Source organism: Chiloscyllium plagiosum, unplaced genomic scaffold, assembly GCF_037043375.1.
Source record: "Chiloscyllium plagiosum isolate Xiang-an unplaced genomic scaffold, Cpla_swu_hap1 HiC_scaffold_37, whole genome shotgun sequence".
Classification (NCBI taxonomy): Eukaryota; Metazoa; Chordata; class Chondrichthyes; order Orectolobiformes; family Hemiscylliidae; genus Chiloscyllium; species Chiloscyllium plagiosum.
Genome location: NW_028270175.1, coordinates 38003313 through 38024435, shown reverse-complemented (window position 1 = coordinate 38024435; position 21123 = coordinate 38003313). Strand labels below are relative to the sequence as shown.

The 21123-nt window shown below is 42.7% G+C and overlaps 1 protein-coding gene across 1 annotated transcript in view; it reads left to right on the top strand.

The window, feature by feature from the left end:
* Positions 1-21123, top strand: part of nphp4 (nephronophthisis 4) — a 450076-nt gene that overhangs the window by 143198 nt on the left and 285755 nt on the right. Inside the window, exon 5 of the mRNA XM_087980586.1 lies at positions 12207-12362. Coding sequence (XP_087836712.1) covers positions 12207-12362 — 156 coding nt within the window. The remainder of the gene's footprint in view (positions 1-12206; positions 12363-21123) is intronic.

Genomic DNA, 21123 nt, shown 5'->3' with positions numbered 1-21123 from the left:
AGTCACCACTGATTCTTTTAAACTCCGGCAGATACAGCCCTGGACTGTCTAGCCTTGCCTCATAAGGCAATCAGCTCATCCCACTTATTAGTCTCGGAAATATTCTGTAAGCTGCATCCAATGATTTAGCATCCTTTCATGAATATGGTGAGAACTACTGTGCACAGTACCCCAGATACAGTCTCACTAATTCCCTGTATAACTCATTGATAACCTTCCTACTCTTATATTCAATATCCCTTGCAATAAACCATAATATTTAATTTGTTTTCCCGATTACTTCTTGTACCTGCATGATTCATGCATTTCAGAGCTCTGCAACCTCTTAAAATTTAGATAATAGGCTAGTTCTTTAAAATAGCTCCCAAAATTAACACTTTGCCAAGTTGTTCTCCATTTGCTTGATCTTTGCCCAGTCACTTTCCAATCTGTGTCCCTTTGTAGGCCCCTTATGTCCTCTTCACAACTAATTTTCCTACCTACCTTTGTGTCATCTGAAAATTTAGTTACCATAACTTCAGTCCCTTCATCCAAATTATTTGCATAAATTGTAAAGAATTGAGACTCTTGGGAAACACTATGTTTGACATCCTGCCAGCCTGATCTGCAGTCCTCACTTCAGCCTGAAAAAAGACCCACCTATTCCTACACTTTGCTTCGTGTAAACAAGCCAATCTTCTATCCATTCCAATATGTTACCGCAACACCATGAGCTTTTATTTTCCACTATAACCTTTAATGTGTCAACTTTATCAAATGCCTTTTAGAAATCTAAATGCAGTATCTCTACTGGTTCCACCTTATCTACAGCATACATTATCAAAGGATTCCCACAAATTAGTTGAACATGATTTCCCTTTGACCAAAACCATGTTGGCTTTGCCTGATTACCTTGAACTTATCCAAGTGCCCTGTTATAACATCTTTAAGAGGAGCTCTGATATTTTTACCATGACAGATGCTAAGCTAACTGGTTTGTATTTCCCGCTTTCTGCCTCTCATCTTTTTAATAAAGGAGTTACAGTAGTTATTTTACAAACTGAAGGAACCTTCCCTGAATCTAATGAATTTTGGAAAACTAAAACCAACACATTAATTATTTAAGTGGCTGCTTCTTACAAGACTCTAAGATGAAATCCATCAGGACTCAGGGACTTGTCAACTCGCAATTCCAACAGCTTACTCAGTATTACTTCCCTGGTAATTATAACTTTCTGGAGTTCCTCCCTCCCTTTCAATTCCTGATCTATAGCTATTTCCGAAATGCTATTTTTATCTTCTCTAGTGAAGATGAACCCAAAATATCTGTTCAATTTGTCTGCCATCTCTTAAACCTCCATTACTAAATCATTTCTATCGGGCCTACAGTTAACTTGTTAACTTTGCTAAATATCTGAAGAAACTTTTCCCATCTTTATAGTTTTGGCTAACTTTCCCTTGTACTGTAATTTTTAGCTCCTTATTAATGCTTTAGTGCCACTTTTTATATTTTGTTCAATCTTCTGATCTGCTACCTATCTTCGCAGAATTATGTATTTTGTTTATGCTTGTTTTTAAAAGTACTGCAAGTGCAGTGACTCTTTCCACAGTTCTTGCTTTCTGAAAAGTCCTTTGTCCATTTTAGTTGACTATCAAAAAAATACAGAAAATAAAGTGATATGGCTTTTACCATATTAATTAGTATTCTGTTGTGAAGTCATTGCTAATCATTCTGACTTCATGCTAAGATTACATGCGCAGCTCCCATAGGACAGCAATTAGAAGCATAAAGCATAATCCATTCTTTTCCTTCTCCCCTTGTAAACCAGAGCTGCCTTGGCTTAATTATAATTCACATTTGTTTTTGTCTCTGTCTCTGTTCTCTCTTCTGGAAAATACATTGACTGGCAAAACCACTGGTGAACACTCATTCATTGGTTCATTGGCTCATTCTTCAGCATGCAAGTTGGTGAGGTGTGCTTAGCCAAGAATGGAATTATAAACGGTTGCATTGTCCCATGGAGGTGATCTGATTTCAGCATATGTTTCTGACGAGGCATTCAATTCTTCATGTTATCATAGAATCCTACAGTGTAGAAACAGGCCCTTCAGCCCAGCAAGTCCACACCAACCCTTAGAAGAGTATCCCACCCAGACCCATTCCCCTATTAGTCTACAGTTACCCCTGACTAATGCACCAAACCTACAAATCCCTGAACACGCTGGACAATTTAGCATGGCCAATTCACCTAGCCTGCACATCTTTGGACTGTGGGAGGAAATCGGAGCACCCGGAGGAAACCCACGCAGACATGGGGAGAATGTGCAAACTCCACACAGATAGTTGCCTGAGTGTGGAATCGAACCTGGGTTCCTGGCGCTGTGAGGCAACAGTGTTAACCGCTGAACTGCTGTGCTGCTCCAACTGAGCCACCATGCTAGTGTTAGCTTTTCATCATGAAAAAATGCATTTTCTCCTTGCTTTTTTGAAACAATTTTCAAATAAAATTATGCCCAACCTCCCGACCAGTAATTTACTTTAGTTAAGGGAAATATTGCTTCCAATATTTGTTCTTTGACACTTTCAGCATCCGTATTAAATATCCACATAACTAACATGAAATGATCAAAATGTAAATTTCCCGACAATGTTTGGATAAGGGTAATCAGAACTTATCCCGCTTTATCATAGGTGCTAGATTGTTTATCCTAGCCAGAAACTACTCCAATTACCACCTCAACTGTTTGCTTACTGTCTCTATTTCTTTTGAAATGAGGATTATGAAGTATTTACATTCTTTTAGACACCTTTATATTAGTGGGTCTGCTTGATTTTCTGTGCAGAGGTATTTCATATATCATGTGGGATGTATCTGTCTGTATGTTTAAGAATAAAGGGTAAGCCATTCAGGACTGAAATGAAGAAGAATTTCTGCACTCCGAGAGTTGTGATCCTGTGGAAAGTTGGTGCATCCAGTTGTTAGACATAACCAAGAAGGAGCTGGATGTGGCAGTTGCGGCTAAATGGTCAAGGGAGAGATATGGAGAGAAAAGGGGAGTGGGATACTGAAATTGCATGATCAGCCATGATGATATTTAGTGATGGAGCAGGCTTGAAGGGCCTATTTTCTGTGTTTCGATGTGCGCCGCACTTCGTTTAATGGTTCAGAGAATGAAAATGTAAATATGGAGACTACTTAGCAGCAAAAACCATGGAAGTTAAATCTTCAATATGTTGAAGGAGAAAGGGAAGGCTTTGTATTTATTTATCACCTTTCACAACCTCAGGATGCCCCAAAGTGCTTTACAGTCACTGAGTACTTTGGAAGTGCGGTCACCGTTTCAATACACACACTTAAAATTGACACTTCGGAAAAGACCGTCTGCTTCATGAAGTATGCCCCAAGCATCATTGACAGATACGCCCCCCACATTAGTTCCTGGGTGAGACCAAAGTCCTGTGGGGAAAAAAGCAATGTCAGAAAGAGAAAATATATTTTCGATAGTTTCTTTCTAATTCCCTCAGTTGATTGTAGCCAGTTGTATAGATGAAGTGTTTTATGTAACAATATATATGAGGCAATCTTGACCCTTTCAAGAAGAGATCAAGCTCCAACTTGAAGAGAAACAGATGGAAGTATCTCAGCAACCAACAAGATGTTCCAAGGGCCATTTACTCTGGGTAAAGAAAACCACCATAACATTCATTCGAATCCTATTCTTATGTAGTTTCCTTGTCCTTGCCAATCTGTTACGCTAGAAAGTCCAAGAATGGCCCCCTATCTAGATGCTTAATTATGGATTTTCTGAAGAAGTGGTGGATTTGGGCAAAAACTACAATGTTAAAAGACATTCGGATAAGTACACAAAAAGGAAATATTTTGACGGTTATGTGCCAGGAGCAGGCAGGTGGGACTAGTTTCATTTGGGATTATGTTCAGCATGGACTGGTTAGGCCGAAGTGTCTGTTTGCATGCTGTATGAGTCTATGCTTTTGTACCTATTCTATTAGCCTCTCAGTCTATCCTGTTTAAAGAGAGGATGTAGAAGTTGTGTAGCCTGGAATCATTCCAGTAACACTCAGTGGATCAGTTTCAAGGTTACTATATAATCCATTATATGAGGATCAATCTGAGTACAGTGCAGTCTGTGATAAAATGGTGCTCTTACTCTTTACTGAATGATTCAATACAGCCCCTGAGAGAATGAGAATGAGCCTTTAGCCAGTTTCTATTTACCAGAAAAGAATCAACAAGCTGGACCCTTTTCTCTCAAAGGGAAGACTGGGGAGAAACCCAAGAGAAGCTTTACGATTATGAACGAGTCTGATAGGGAAAAGCTGCTTTGACTTGTGGGCAAGAGCAGAACTGGGGAACTGTATATAAAATAGCTACAAGTAGATTCTGTAGGGAATTTCAGAAAAAAGTCATCACCCAAAGAGTAGTTAGAAAGTTGGACTTGCTGACGCCAGGAGTAATTAACTCAACAGCATAAATACATTCATAGAGAATAGATTAAAATAATATGTTGATAGGGCTCAATGAAGAGTAGTGAGAGGACATTCGCATACAACAAAAGCACCAGCATGGACTTGTTGGGCTAAATGGTCTGTTTCTGCACTGAAAACACATGTGGGTATACTTGTTGCAGCACCTTTCTCTTAAGGATTGATTTCAGTAGCCATTAGCAAAGGGGTGACATGTGAATGTAAGTTTGCTCGCTGAGCTGGAAGGTTCATTTTCAGATGTTTCATCATCATACTTCACCAGAGGCTCACTGATGATGTTACCTAGTATGGTGACAAAACGTCTGAAAATGAACCTTCTAGCTCAGCAAGCAAACCTACACCCAGAACCTCAACCTGAGCTACAAATCTTCTCAAAACTCAGGTGACATATGAATATATAAAAATAATGCATAAAAAGGAAGAGAGAGGTCAAAGTGAACCTGGGCTCTTTAGAAAATTAGTTGAAGAGTGTGGTGCTGGAAAAGCATAGCCAGTCAAGCAGCATCCAAGGAGCAGGAGAATAGACATTTCAGGCATAAGCCTTTTCCGGCACCACACTCTTCAACTCTGGTCTCTAGCATCTGCAGTCCTCACTTTCTCCTTAGAAAATGAATCAGGGGAAATAATTATGAAGAACAAGGAAATGTCAGAGGAGTTTTACAAATACTTTGCATCAGTGTTTATGATGGAAAAGGTTTAGAAAATCCCCTTAATATGAAAGAATATGGGGGAGGAATTTAGTATTATTGCCGTCATCAAGTCGTACTAGACAAACTAGTGGAGGTAAAGGCAGATAACTCACCTGGACACTGTGTGATTCAATGATTCTACTCTATGGTTCTGAAAGCTTGTATCCTGGGGTCATAAAAGAGGTAGTTATAGAGATAGTAGATGCATTAATTTTAATTTTCAAAAAAATCCTTGGATTCTGGAGAAGTGCCAGAGGATTAGAAAACTGTTAATGTGACACCCCTATTCAAAAAGGGACAGAGGCAATACATGGGTAACTATTGGATGGTTAGACTAACATGAATTGTTGGAAAAATGTTAGATTGCTTATTAAGGAAGTAATAACAGACCATTTGGAAAATCATTATCCAATTAATCAGAATCAGCAAGACTTTCATGCAAGGGAAATTATGTTAGAGTAATTTGAGAGTTTTTTGAGGAAGTCTTGACCAGAATGGTTAGAGGGGAAGCAGTACATATGTTCAGACAAGGTACCTCACACGAGTTTAAGTCATCAGGTGAGAGCCCATGGTTTTGGAGATAGTATACTGGCGTGGATAGAGAATCTGCTCATGGGCAGGAAACACCAAGTGAAAATAAGGTGTTCTTGTTCAAGTTGGTGACCTGTGACCAGTGGGGTTCCACATGGGACAGTACTAACTGCAATTGTTCATATTGTATATAATAATGATTTGGAGGAAGGAAGTGATATTTAGGGTGTAGGTTTGCTCGCTGAGCTGTAGGTCTGATATCCAGACGTTTCATTACCTGGCTAGGTAACATCATCAGTGGCGACCTCCAAGTGAAGCGAAGCTGTTGTCTCCTGCTTTCTATTTATATCTTTCTCCTGGATGGGGTTCCTGGGGTTTGTGGTGATGTCATTTCCTGTTCGTTTTCTGAGGGGTTGATAGATGGCATCGAGATCTATGTGTTTGTTTATGGCGTTGTGGTTGGAGTGCCAGGCCTCTAGGAATTCTCTGGCATGTCTTTGTTTAGCCTGTCCCAGGATAGATGTGTTGTCCCAGTCGAAATGGTGTTTTTTTTCATCCGTGTGTAGGGCTACGAGGGAGAGAGGGTCATATTTTTTTGTGGCTAGCTGGTGTTTGTGTATCCTGGTGGCTAACTTTCTTCCTGTTTGTCCTACTGTGATAGACTACAGCCTAATTTGCAGAAATACACAAAAGTAGGTTGAAAAGCAAGTTGAGAGGGATACAAGCAGCTTACAAAGAGATATTGATAGGTAAGTGGGCAAAAATTGGCAAACGGACTATAATGTAGAAAAATATGAAGTGTGTTTTGGAAGATAGAACAAAAGAACAGAATATTATTTAAATGGGGAAAAATTGCAGAAAGCTGCACTACAGAGCGACTTGGGCATATTATACACAAAGCTAAAGCAGGTGTAGTAGGTAATCAGGAAGGCTAATGGAAAATTTGTCCCTTAGTTCAAGGGAATTGGATTATAAGAGTAGTGAAGTCTTACCGCAACACTAAAAGGTGGTGAGTCACATCTGGAGTACTGTGCAAAGTTTTGGTCCCCTTATTGAAGGAAATGTATCATTTCATTAGAGACAGTCGGAAAACGTTCATTGCGGTAATCCCTGTTTAATGAGCAAAGGCTAAACAGTTTACGACTCTACTCACTCGAGTTTAGAGGAATGAGAGGTGATCTCATTGATAAATAGAGAATTCCTAAGTCAATGCTGAGAGGATGTTTCTCCTCAGGGAGAGTTAATGACCAGAGGGCATTTTGGAGTAAAGGGTTATCAATTCAAAGTTAAGTTGAGGAGGAATTTCTTCAGAGGGTTGGGAGGTTTTGGAACATGTTGCCAAAGAGAAATGTGAGGGTCGAGTCTTTGTTTGTATTTAAAGCTGTGAGAGGTTCTTGATCAGTCGGGGAATGAAAAGTTAAGGGAAAAAGGCATGTAAGGAATGTTGGATCAGCCATCATTCTATTGAATGGCACAGCAGTCTTGAGGAGCCAAATGACCTCATAGAGTCATAGAGATGTACAGCACAATAACAGACCCTTTGGTCCAACTCGTACATGCCAATCAGATGTCCTAAATTAATCTAACCCCATTGTTTAGCATTTGGCACCTATCCCTCTCAGCCCTTCCTGTTCATATACCCATCCAGAAACATTTTAAATATTATAATGGTACCAGCCTCCACCATGTCCTCTGGTAGCTCATTGTGCACATGTACCACCCTTTACCTGAATAAGTTGTGCCTTCGGTCCCTTTTATCTCTTTTCCCTCTCACCTTAAACTTATGCCCTCTGGTTTTGTATCCCTTATCCTGGGAAACAGATACTAGCTATTTACCCTATTATCAATGCTTCTCATTATTTAATAAACCTCTATAAGGTCACCCCTCAGCCTCTGATGCTCCAGAGAAAATATTAGCCAATTCAGCATGTAATTCAGACCATCCAAACCTGGCTGCATCCTTTCAAGTTTCACAACATCTTTCCTATAGCAAGGACACCAGAAATGAATGTCTACTCCTGTTCCTATTTCTTATGGATGACTCTCAGCTAAGATCGATTTGTTTGCTGCGTGCCCATTATCTTTTGTAGATGGGAGGAGGTTGACAATGACTCTTATAGTTTATCTGCATAGGTCAGGGGGGCCATTTGTTGATGTGTGGACAAATAATAACCAGAACATTTTTTTCCACTATCTCTTCCAGTAATGTTGTTGAAAATGCTATGTACATTCTGAGTATGTACATTACACTTACCTAAGCGAGAGCTTTTCAAACTATTTTTCTACTGTGATGCCAATTTGAGGCCCATTGATGAGAACGATAAGGGTGAGGTGAGGGGCTGTAAGAGCAAGGGCCTTTGAGAGTGGAAGCTGTCGTAACTTGGTCAGAACTCTGCTGTCGCAATTGCTGCCTCCGAGCTTGCAACCAAAAATTCCTTCTTATGATACTTCTCCGGTCCCATTCCCCACCTTAGAAAGCACTGATCTAAGCTGTTCTTTATTTACCATTGGTTGGGTTACTTAATTAGAAAGCCATTTTTAAAAAAAACATTCACTACACTCCTCCACTAGCGTAACACTTGTACATATGTTGGTGTCATTTGCAGACATGGGGTGATGCTGGTGTAGTGGTAATATACTCCCAGACAAATTCTCTCTAAACATGGCTTTCGATCTGATTATGGGAACTGGTGGAATTTGAAACCAGTTAATAAAAACAGATAATTGGAAGCTGTTGTCAGTTTCATGTTCACCATTACAATCCTTAAATGTGGTCAAACCCCTTTTTAGTTCCCCTCAGTCTTCTGGGGAAGATATGGCCTACATGTCTCTCCAGATCCATAGCAATGTGGTTGGCATTTAACTGCTCTCTGAAGTGGCTTTGCAAGCCACTCAGTTCAAGGGCTAGTACAGATGGACCACAAGTTCTGGCATGAAAGGATTAAAAAAAAATCTTCTTGATTGCACTGTTGACACCGCTGTCCAATTCATGAAGGTCAGTGAAGGTAATAGGCCTGGGACTGATACCTCAGGGACACGACTGGTAATGTGCCTCCAGGTTAAACCACATCTTGGCCAGAGGATTGGATCCAATTCCTAATCCAGAAGTGCAAATCCATGCTTGTACCACAAGATTCTATCTTGTAATGAAATTTAGCATCAGGGACTTATCAAAGGCTCACTGCAAGCCCAGGTTGACAATGTCTGGCAGGTTTCTCTTCTCCAAGGTTCCAATGAAAAAGACTATCACACATGTATTTTATTAAAAGCCACGTAGTTTATTTCTAATTGTTTCTTTCCTTTTCCATTAATAGTATGCATCATCTCATTTGTGCTATTTTCTCATGTCACGACCCCTGACTGTACTGAATAATTGAAGATACAACAAAAAGCTCAGAAAGCAGCTGCCCTATTTGAAGGAGCTGTGGCAGCCAAAGTACACTTATCAAGGTCCCTTATCAGCAATTTTGTATTATCCAGATTATCATTTGTGGATGGCATGGTGGCTCAGTCGTTAGCAGTGCTGCCTCACAGCGCCAGAGACCTGGGTTCGATTCCAGCCTGGGGCAACTATCTGTGTGAAGTTTGCATGTTCTCCTCTTGTCTGCGTGGGTTTCCTCTGGGTGTTCTGGTTTCCTCCTCCCGTCCAAAGATGCACGGGTTAGGTGAATTGGCCATCCTAAATTGCCCATACTGCTCAGGGATGTATAGGCTAAGTGCAGGGGTAAATATAGAGTAGTAGGGGTAGGGGAATGGGTCTGGGTTGGATACTGTTCGGAGAGTCAGTGTGGAATTGTTGGGCCAAATGGCCTGTTTCCACAGTAGGGTTTCTGTGATCTGCTATGATCTCTTCTATGGTCATTTTAGAAATGATATGAGTTAAGGTTATGTGTTGACCAGGATACCATGGACCACCTGCTGGCTCAATCTTCAAAAAGGTGGAATCTTTAATTTCAGCTGAGGAGAAGGATGAGATCTTAGTTTAACCTGTTCAATAGACATATATAATAGCAGATCCATACAACCACATTTTCCATTCATGTTGCTTGGCCCTTGCAGTTCTGGTCATTTATATTTGGTCAAAATGTTCGTGTCCATGGACCACAAGCTACAACATGCACCCGGTTACTTGATCTAGTTTAACTCTGATCTATAATTCATACAGTTTTCCACACGTGTAGAATGATTGTGGAACTGTCAGAAGCTTAATTTGCATCATTAGCATAATAATTAATTTAGTCCTCATGGGCATTTTAACCAAGTGCCTTTTATCTTGTTTTTCCTTTCTGAAGCTGGCAACAGCACAGCATGTCTTCTGCTATTGAGACCACTTCAATATTATCTCCACACTCTTATTGAGCTTCAGTAGTTCAAATCTTATTACCTGACCTTAAAAGATTGTTTGTACTGATTTTCAAGAGCTGCCTTACATTCCGCTCATTCAGATTGTCTCCTGTCTCTGTGTGCGGTGTACACATGCTCTCATGATCGATCTAGCAACATGAGCAAGTGCTAGTTAATTTTTCTTAATAAATCTTGTAACTTCAAAAAGGATACCACAAAATTAAAGACTTTATCAGTGTGTTTGCATCTGGTGTGTATCCTCCTACAAGGAGGCTGCACTCTCCACAATGGCAGCCTGGCAGCTGCTACCATCCGTGATTTTAAATATGTGCCACATCGCTTTTTGACTTTTTGACATGTTTAAAAACTAATGTTTAAGCTGTCCTGTGTGCAGTTGCCGTTCCATTCAAAACTGTTCTGTCAATATTTCAACATCCTCCACTCGTCACTGTTATGGTGCTTGTGGTTTGACTATAACAAGTGAAGAAGTTCAGGATATACTCAGCAGGTCTGGCAGCCTCTGTGCAGAGAAAAAGAAAAGTACTATTTGAACTTAAGCTGTGTTGAGCCACTGAAACTTACTTTTTGTTGCTGCTTGCATTCAAATAGCTATTTAGTGTCCGGATTGAAACATGAGCAAACTGAGTGGAGTCTTGCGACTTTAGTTTTTGCATTAATGGTAGATGGACTTCCGACAGCGAGCCTGGATCCATGAACTTTCTGGTTAAACTTTCTAAAGGGGTCCAAATTGAAACTCTTCTAAGAAATTGTTGCCTAATTATGTATGGTGAGCAGTTGTCAGTCTTCCTTGTGGCTGCAGAGGTTTGAGTGGTGGTGACCTGGTGGAACTGCATCTGAGAAAAATGCAAGGGGGGATGGGGAACATGTATCACCCCCTTAAGTCATGGTGGTCTCAGGAAGGAACTACCATAACTGCCTTGCTAAGAACATTGTAATGTTACACTGTTTGTTACTCCTGCAAATGCAGATGCTTTTTCTCCCATGTTTATTGCTTGTAGACTCACTGTCAGCAACAAATGAGGAACAGAAATCTTCTGTCATACTGAACTGTGTTTGGAATAGCAGCTCAGCATTCCATTCAGGGAGGGGTGCATTCTGGGAGGGCTGCATTATTGATTCTGCAAATCCCCTCTCTGTTATTGGCAAAAAGCTAGTGCAAGTGTAAAATTTCTTTTGACTGCCTCCTTTAGTACTTTAATTGCGTTCTCGCTATTGTGTTTGTTATTGGTAAGATTGCCAACCCATCCTTGATGTGTTCTCTTCTGACACCTGCTCCCCCTCCCCATGTCTCCAGGGTATTGAAAACTGTAGCAATGACACTAACCTAATAATGTTATAACAAAATGTAAATACTGCATCCTATTTCCTGGGTGCCTTGGTCAAAATGGATGACAACACACTGAATCGAAATGCTTCACGGTATATTCTGGACTTTAAAAAAACAATTATTGATTTGGTGCCTTGCTTCTCAAGGCTCATTGGTCAGGAACGTGAGTCAGGCACCCAGAGGAGATTTTTGAGGCAGTGGCCAATGAAGTTCTTACTTTTGGGAGCCCCCTGCAATGGAGAATGGGGGGGTTAAGGGCAGTTCCCAACATTAGAAGACCAATAGACACAACCCCTCAAGATGGAAGCACCCTCTGAAGCGATGTGGCACATATTTAAAATCACGGATGGTAGCAGCTGCCAGGCTGCCATTGTGGAGAGTGCAGCCTCCTTGTAGGACAATCAGTGGTCAGAGCTGTGACAGTAGTGGGTAGGTGAGTTTGATACAGAATGGATCAGTGCAGTTCCCACTCCACCATCCCTCTTTCCCTTCACCTTTACTAAATTCAGCTGCTGCCAGGGTTCACATACCAATTAGAAAAGTCCCATTGCAGTGTTTAGAGTGACCTTAATGGACCCTTTAATTGTCTGTAATTTACAGGTATGTAGCTGTTGCCTCACATGTTCCCTCACCCAGTCTGCTCTCCATGAAAATTGCTCAAAGTTGGGAGTGTGGTAGGAGACTGGCACTTGGAGAGTAGCAGGAAATTGTGGGTCCTTCTATCTTCAGAACTGATTGAAAATTAACCGAAATGTTGTTGGATGCTACGTAATAACTCACTGATGTATTTTTTGTTTTTCTGCTTTAGAGAATACATTTATGACATTGATTGAAGGAAGCACTATTTTTTACTCATTTTCGTCTCATCCTCCACTAATGGAAGCTAGTCACCTCATCCCAGAAAACATGTTGATCGCTGGGTCAGAAACAGTTCCAGGGCTGGTTGCACCTTCTAAACCGACAAGTAAGTTCAGGAAACCATTGTACTCACTGGCTGCAGCCAACTTTTGGAGTCCGCGATGATTTTAGATTTTATTTTGATTACACTCATGCACTGACTTGTGCTGTGCCCAGAACAAGGTACTTTGCTCATTGTCTGCTGATGTTTCAGCCTGAACTGTTTATTCTGCAGTTTTTTTGGTAGTTGCAGTTTTGCAGTCCTCCTCTCATTTATCTCTCCACCCTTCAGGCACTCTGCCTGTATTCCTGATGAAGGGCTGTTGCCCGAAACGTTGATTTTACTGCTCCTCGGATGCTGCCTGAACTGCTGTGCTTTTCCAGCACCTCTAATCCAGAATCTGGTTTCCAGCATCTGCAGTCGTTGTTTTTACGCAGTTTTGCTATTGTCTTTCAAGGTGAGGAGGCAAGTCCTGAGTCTACCTCAGCAGGAATGGGAATCAAATCCACACTTTCTGTGCTATTCTTAACTATGTGCAAGCAAATGACCTGGCCCCTTAAATTAAATGTCTCCACCTCATTCCTGTAGGCCAGGATCTTCTGCTGTTTTTTGGCAGCTCTCTCACCTTGGTCAAACCACAATAAAACCAAGCAGTTTTTTTCTATTCCTAGTAGATTTTGCCAGATTGGCTGATGTTGACCTATTATGAAGAACTGCTATTTTCTCAGGTAACAAAGAACAAAGAAAATTTACAACCTGGGAATAGGCCCTTCGGCCCTCCAAGCCTGAGCCGATTCAAATCCACTGTCTAAACCTGTCACCCAGTTCCTAAGCATCTGCATCCCTCTGCTCCCCATATATTCATGCATCTGTCCAGATGCATATTAAATGAATCTACTGTGCCTGCATCCACTATCTCTGCTGGCAACGCGTTCCAGGCACCTACCACCCTGTGTGTAAAGTACTTGCCGCATGTATCCCCCTTAAACTTTTCACCTCTCACCTTGAAAGCGTGACCTCTCGTTATTGAATCCTTCACCATGGGAAAAAGCTTATCTCTATCTACCCTGTCTATACCCTTTGTGATTTTGTAGACCTCAATCAGGTCTTCCCTCAATGTCCTTTTTTCTAATGAAAACAATCCTAACGTACTCAACCTCTCTTCATAGCTAGGACTTTCCATACCAGGCACCATCTTCGTAAACCTTCTCTGCACCCTCTCCAAACCGTCCACATCCTCTTGGTATTGTGGCAGCCAGAACTGTACACAGTATTCTAAATGCGGCCGAACCAATGTCTTGTACAATTTTAACATGACCTGCCAGCTCTTATACTCAATACCCCGTCCGATGAAGGCATGTATACCATATGCCATCTTTATGACTCTATCCTCTTGTGCAGCCATCTTCAGAGCACAATGGACCTGAACTCCCAGATTTCTCTGCTCATCAACTTTACACCAGACTCTTCCATTTACTGTATAGTTTGCTCTAGAATTAGACTTCCCAAATGCATCACCTCACATTTGCCTGGATTGAACTCCATCTGCCACTTTTCTGCCCAACTCTCCAGCCTATCTATATCCTCCTGTATTCTTTGACAGTCCCTTATGCTTTCTGGTACGCCACCAATCTTTGTGTCATCTGCAAACTTGCTGATCATACCAACAGTGCCCTCTTCCAGATCATTTATGTATATCACAAACAGTGGCCCCAGCACTGATCCCTGTGGAACACCACTGGTCACATCTTTAGATTAGATTAGATTACTTACAGTGTGGAAACAGGCCCTTCGGCCCAACAAGTCCACACTGACCCGTCGAAGCGCAACCCACCCATTCCCCTACATTTATCCTTTCACCTAACACTATGGGCAATTTAGCATGGCCAATTCACCTGACCTGCACATCTTTGGACTGTGGGAGGAAACCGGAGCACTCGGAGGAAATCCACGCAGACATGGGGAGAATGTGCAAACTCCAGACAGTCAGTCGCCTGAGTCGGGAATTGAACTCGGGTCTCTGATGCTGTGAGGCAGCAGTGCTAACCACTGTGCCACCGTGCCGCCCACACCTTTCTCCATTTCGAAAACTCCCTTCAACTACTATTCTCTGTCTCCTGTTGCTCAACCAGTTCTTTATCCATCTAGCTGGAACACCCTGCACACCATGTGACTTCACTTTCTCCATTAGTTTGCCATGGGGAACCTTATCAAACGTCTTATTAAAGTTCGTGTATATGACATCTACAGCCCTTCCTTCAACTTGGTCACTTCCTCAAAGAACTCTAGTTGGTAAAGCACAATTTCCCCTGTATAAAACCATGTTGCCTATCACTGATAAGCCCATTCTTTTCCAAATGTAAATGGATTTTATCCCTCAGTACCTTCTCCAGCAAGTTTTCCACCACTGACGTCAGGCTCACTGGTCTGTAGTTACCCAGAATATCCCTACTGCCCTTCTTATACAGGGGGACAACATGAGCAATCCTCCAGTCCTCTGACACCTCACCTATGTTTAAGGATGCTACAAAGATATCTGTCAGGGCCCCAGCTATTTCATCTCTCGCTTCCCTCAGCAACCTGGGATAGATCCCATCTGGTCCTGGGGATTTGTCCACCTTAATGACCTCTAGCCGACCCAACACATCTTCCCTACTTATGTCAGCGTGATCCAGAATAATCAAACTTCTATCTCTGATCTCAACGTTCATCATGTGCCTCTCCTCAGTGAACACTGATACAAAGTAATCATTCAGAATCTCATCCATTCTCTCAGGTTCAACACAGCCTTCCTTCTTTATCCTTTCGTGGACCAATCCTTTCTCTAGTTACCTGCTTGCTTCTTATATAAGGATAAAAAGCTTTGGGATTCTCTTTAATTCTTCTCACTAAAAGTACTTTAGGGCCTTTTTAGCCCACTTGATTCCTCATTTAAGACTGGTCCTACTCTCCCGATACTCTTCCAGGCCCATTCTTTTCTTAGCTGCCTGGACCTTATGTACGCTTCCCTTTTCCTCTTGGCTAGTCGTACGATATCTCCTGTCATCCATGGTTCACGAATCTTGCTTTTCCTATCTTTGCTTTCAATGGGAGATACCTATCCTGCACTTCTCTTCAAATAGCTGTGTCCAATCCACGTTTCCAAGCTCCTGCCTAGTTTTGATATAATTGGCCTTGGCCCAGTTTAGTACTCTTCCCTTAGGACCACCCTCATCTTTCTATTAAGTATTCTAAAACTTACAGAATTGTGGTCATTTGTGGTCGTACAAAAGAAATCCCCCACCGCGATTTCTACCACCTGGCCTAGCTCATTCCCCAACACCAGGTCCAATCTGGCCTCTTCCCTCGTCGGACTATTGCCATATTGCTCTAGAAAACTCTCCTGGATGCTTATGACAAATTCTGCCCCATCCAGACCTCTGACACTAAGTGTATCCCAGTCAGTGTTGGGAAAATTAAAATCTCCCATCACCACTACCGTGCTGCCTCTACATCTTTCCTTCATCTGTTTACCTATTTGTTCTTCTACCTTACGTTCACTGTTGGGAGGCCTGTAATCCAGCCCCAAAAATGTCGCTGCACCCTTCTTGTTTTTCAGTTCCATCCATAATGCCTCACTACTCAAGCCCGCCATAGTGTCCTCCTTTAGCACAAACGTGATAATCATCCCTGATCAGCAATGCAACTCCTCCCCCACTTTTACTTCCCTCCCTGTCCTGTCTGAAGCATCTAGACCTTTCCTTCAAACAAGTCTCTGTGATTGCAATAATGTCATACTCCCAGGCACCAATCCAAGCCCTAGGTTCATCTGCCTTACCCACTATACTCCTTGCATTAAAATATATGCACTTCAGGCCACCAGTTCTTTTGTGTTCATCTGCTCTCTGCCTACTCCTCCCCTTATTAATGTTAATTTCATGATTCTTATAGTCTCAAGTTTCCACCTTGCTGTCTACTTGTCTTCTCTTCTGGTTCCCAGCCCTCTGCCACATTCATTTAAAACCTCCTCAACAGCAGTAGCAAAAACTCCCCCAAGGACATTAGTTTCAGTCTGGTTCAGATGTAGACCATCCAATTTGTAATAGTGCCACCTTTTCCAGAACCTGTCGCAGTGTCCAACAAATCTATACCATCCCTCAAGGCATGTGTTCATCCTGCTTATTCTTTCATTTCTATGCTGGCTAGCATGTTGCACTGGTAGTAATCCTGAGATCACTACCTTTGAAGTCCTCCTTTTTAAGTTCGGTCCTAGCTCCCTGAATTCTGTTTTCAGGACCTCATCTTGTGTTTTACTTATTGTTGGTGCCTATATGCACCAAGACAACTGGCTGTTCACCCTCCCCTTTTAGAATGCTCTGCAGCCGATTGGTGACATCCCTGACCCGAGCACCTGGGAGGCAACATACCATCCAGGAGTTCCATTTTCAGCCACTGAACCACCTATCTACTCCCCTCACAATAGAATCCCCTATGACTATGGCCCTACAAGTCTTTTTCCCGCCCTTCTGAACAGCAGAGCCTGCCACAGTGCCATGATCTTGGCAATTGCTTCCCTGTCTTGGTGAGCCATCTCCCCCAACAGTATCCAAAACTGTATACCTGTTTTGGAGGGAGATGACCTGCACTGCCTTCCTACTCTTTCTGCCTTTAGGTCACCCATTCACTGTCTCCCTCAGCAATTCTAACCTGCGGTGTGACCAGTTCACTAAATGTGCTATCCACGACCTCCTCAGCATCGCGGATGCTCCACAGTGTGTCTATCCACAGCTCCAGAGCCGTCACATGGTCAAACAAGAGCTGCAGCTGGACACACTTCCTGCAAGTGTAAGAGTCAGGAACGTCAGCCACGCCTCTGAGCTCCCACAAGAGGCATATGCCATGGGTCTGAGATCCCCTGCCATTGTAAGCCTTAGCTTTATATCAACTAACTAAAACCAAACAATGCACTTAAATATATGAAAAAAAAGAGAAAAAATAAAAACCTTATTTTTCTCCTGGTTAGGGGGTGGGGAGGGTGGGGGCGGGAGGGAGATACTACAAGTGTTGTCTCTCGGGTTTAGCTGCTGCCCAAATTTATGCTAAATCCTTACCTTCCCGGCACCCTCCTGGTCTCCAAGTCACCTCCACTCTGTCTCTCGCTGCCCTGGACAGGGAAAAAAAAGGTTTGTCATCTTGGTGATACTGTCAACCTGGAGTCACTAGGTTGATGTTCAAATCTCGGTCATAAGCACATATTCCAGGCTGATATAACAGTGATTTACTCAGACAGTGACTCATTCATGGAAGTGTTGTCTCTCACGTGAAATTTTAATCTCATGTGTGTCTGTGTATTCAAGTGGGTGCTCAGTATTTCATGGCATGACAGGAGGGAACTCTCACAGTCTCCTGACAACATTTTTCCTGCAACCAATGCCACCAAAGCAGATAACTCATTATTGCTTGTGAGATCTTGTCTGCAAATTAGTTGCCATGCTCTTCAGATCAACTTTATTGACCGTGAATTGCTTTGCAGGGTTGTGCGGAGGAACAGGTGATACAGTAATGCAAGTTTTTCCTTTGTTTCTTAATGATAAGTGGAAAGGAGATTATTTTGAGGTGGTGTGACAGTGACAGTCCTTGACATCAAGGTCACATTTGACTGAGTGTGGCATCAAGGAACTGGAATCAATGGGTAATGGGGCGAGCTCTCCACTGGTTGGAGTCATACCTGGCATTTAGGCAGATGGTTATGGTTGTTGGAGGTCAGTCATCTCAGCTCCAGGACACCTCTGCAGGAGTTTCTCAGGGTAGTGTCCTTGGCCCAATCACCCTCAGCTGCTTCATCAATGACCTTCCCTCCCACCATAAGGTCATAAGTGGGGATGTGCAATCATGGGCGAATAATGTTCAGCACCATTCACATCTCCTCAGATACTGAAGTAATCCATATTCAAAAGCAACAAAATTCAGGCAATATCCAGGCTTGGGCTGACGAGTAGGAAGTAACATTCAAGACACACAAATGCAAGGCAATGACGATCTTCAATAAAAAACAATCTAATCACTGACCCTTGACACTCAATGGTGTTACCATCACTGAATCCCCCACTATCAACAGCTTTGGGGTTGCCATTGACCAGAAATTCATCTGGACTCGTCACATAAACACCGTGGTTACAAGAGCAGATCAGGAGCTAGGAATACTGTGGTGATTAACTTAACTTTTGTTTCCCCAAAGTCTGTCCACCATCTGCAAAGTAGAGGTCAGCAGTATGATGGAATACTCTCCATTTGCTGAGATGAATACAGCTCTAAGAACGCTCAAGAAGCTTCACGCCATCCAGGATAAAGCAGGCCACTTGATTCACACCATATCCACAAGCAGTCACTCACTTCATTGCTGATGTTCAGCAGCAGAATTGTGTACAATCTGCAAGATGCGCTACAGAACTTTACCAAAGATCCTTAGACAGAACCTTGTAAATGCATGACCGCTTCTATTGTGAAGAACAAGGGAGGCAGATACATGGGAACATCACCAACTGAGTTGGAAATATATCGCTGTTTATTCACTGTCGCTGGGTCAAAACCCTGGAATTCCCTCCTTGAGGGTATTGTGGGTCAACCTACAGCATGTGAACTGCACCAGTTTAAGAAGGCATCTCGCCAGCACCTTTTCAATGACAATAGGGATGGCCAGCCAGCAATCCCCATGTCTCATGAGTGAATAAAAAATATTGTAGAAAGCATAAGCTTAATGAACTCGCAGCGTCCGATGTTTTGAAATCATGATTTGAGAAGATGGTAATTCTCCAAACTAGTCATTTATCCAAGTTTCTCTAATTATGTCATCAGAAGAATGATGGATATTTGGATTGGAACAAAAGGATAAACCCGACTTATTCTTCTTTTTCCTTGCAGTGTTGGCATGTATGCGAGCTCAGTAGGCTCTGGTGAACTTTGCAGAAAGGCAGTTGTCTCTTCATTGCAGGAAGCCTCAGTAGCCCTTCTTTTGATTGTGTATTCCTTCAGCACCACTCTATTGGTGGAATCTTGCTGGGATGTTGAATTATTAGCACTGGAGACCTGGCAATAGAACTGTGCTGCCCCTTCCAGGGAAGGCCCATCAAACCACTCAGGTAATGATGAGGCTACTGGGGCCTTCCCCTGGAATCCAGACCCTCTGGGGCAGAATTCCCATTCAGGAAAAACTGCTGGTCAGTCAGAGGCTGGCAGCTCTTGGGCTCAGAGTTGCCAAGGGCACGGATATGGCTGCTGCTGGGAGAAATCTGTGTGCCACGAGTGTGGAGGACCCAAGTCAAAGGTGAGTGGAGTGGGGTTGAGGGGAGTTCTTTGTTTGAGGTTTGTACCAGAGGCAGCAGAGATGTGGACGGAAGCACCGACAAAGGGGTAGCTCCCAGATGGTGAGCTCCCTTCGGTGTCTAGTGCTTTGACCTGACAATGATTACCTTGAAGGAAGGAAACTCCCTTTACCACCACGCAAGTTGATGGCTTGCCTTAGGGTAGCAGTTATTAAGAGTACCACCTAACAATAGACTCACCAAATAGGTTAATTCAAATCTGGGTATGACTAAGGCTCTTAATTAACCACTTAAGGGTATAGTTGGTGGTGAGGCAGGAAGGTTGACCATGGTCCTTCCTATCTGAACATATTCTCATGGAGGTGAAAAGGAGGCAGAGTTTCTGTACGTCATTACCACACCTAATTATCTGTATTACCTGCCTCCTTGTGGGATCAATAGACAATAGACGCAGGAGTAGGCCATTCAGCCCTTCGAGCCTGCACCGCCATTCAATATAATCATGGCTAATCATTCCTAATCAGTATCCTGTTCCTGCCTTATCTCCACAACCCTTGATTCCACTATCTTTGAGAGCTCTATCCAACTCCTTCTTAAATGAATCCAGAGAGTGGGCCTCCTCTGAGGCAGAGCATTCCACACAGCCACCACTCTCTGGGTGAAGAAGTTTCTCCTCATCTCTGTCCTAAATGGTCTACCCCGTATTTTTAAGCTGTGTGCTCTGGTTCGGCACTCACCCATCAGTGGAAATATGTTTCCTACTGCCAGAGTGTCCAATCCTTTCATAATCTTATACGTCTCAATCAGATCCCCTCTCAATCTTCGAAACTCAAGGGTATACAAGCCCAGTCGCTTTAGTCTTTCAGTGTAAGGTAATCCTGCTATTCCAGGAATTGGCCTCATGAACCTACGCTGCACTCCCTCAATAGCCAGAATGTCTTTTCTCAAATTTGGAGACCAGAACTGTACACAGTACTCCAGGTGTGGTCTCACCAGGGCCCTGTACAGCTGCAGAAGCACATCTTTGATTCTATACTCAATTCCTCTTGTTATGAAGGCCAGCATGCTATTAGCCTTCTTCACTACCTGCTGTACCTGCATGCTTGCCTTCATGGACTAGTGTACAAGAACACCCAGATCTCTCTGTACTGCCCCTTTACCTAAATTGATTCCATTGAGGTAGTAGTCTGCCTTCCTGTTCTTGCTACCAAAGTGGATAACCATACATTTATCCACATTAAACTGCATCTGCCATGCATCTGCCCACTCACCTAACTTGTCCAGGTCACCCTGTAATCTCCTAATATCCTCCTCACATTTCACCCTGCCACCCAGCTTAGTATCAGGATGGATCAGAAGATTCCATCCTCCATGTACTCCTCCTACAACCCCCCCCCACCGCTTGCTCTTTCATAGTAACCCTGATGCTGTATGTGTTTGAGAATTGTTGGCCTCCTCCCCTGCCTGTTTAGTTCCTGCACTTGACAACCTGGAATAAAATGAAGTGAGTCACATAAAGCAGAATG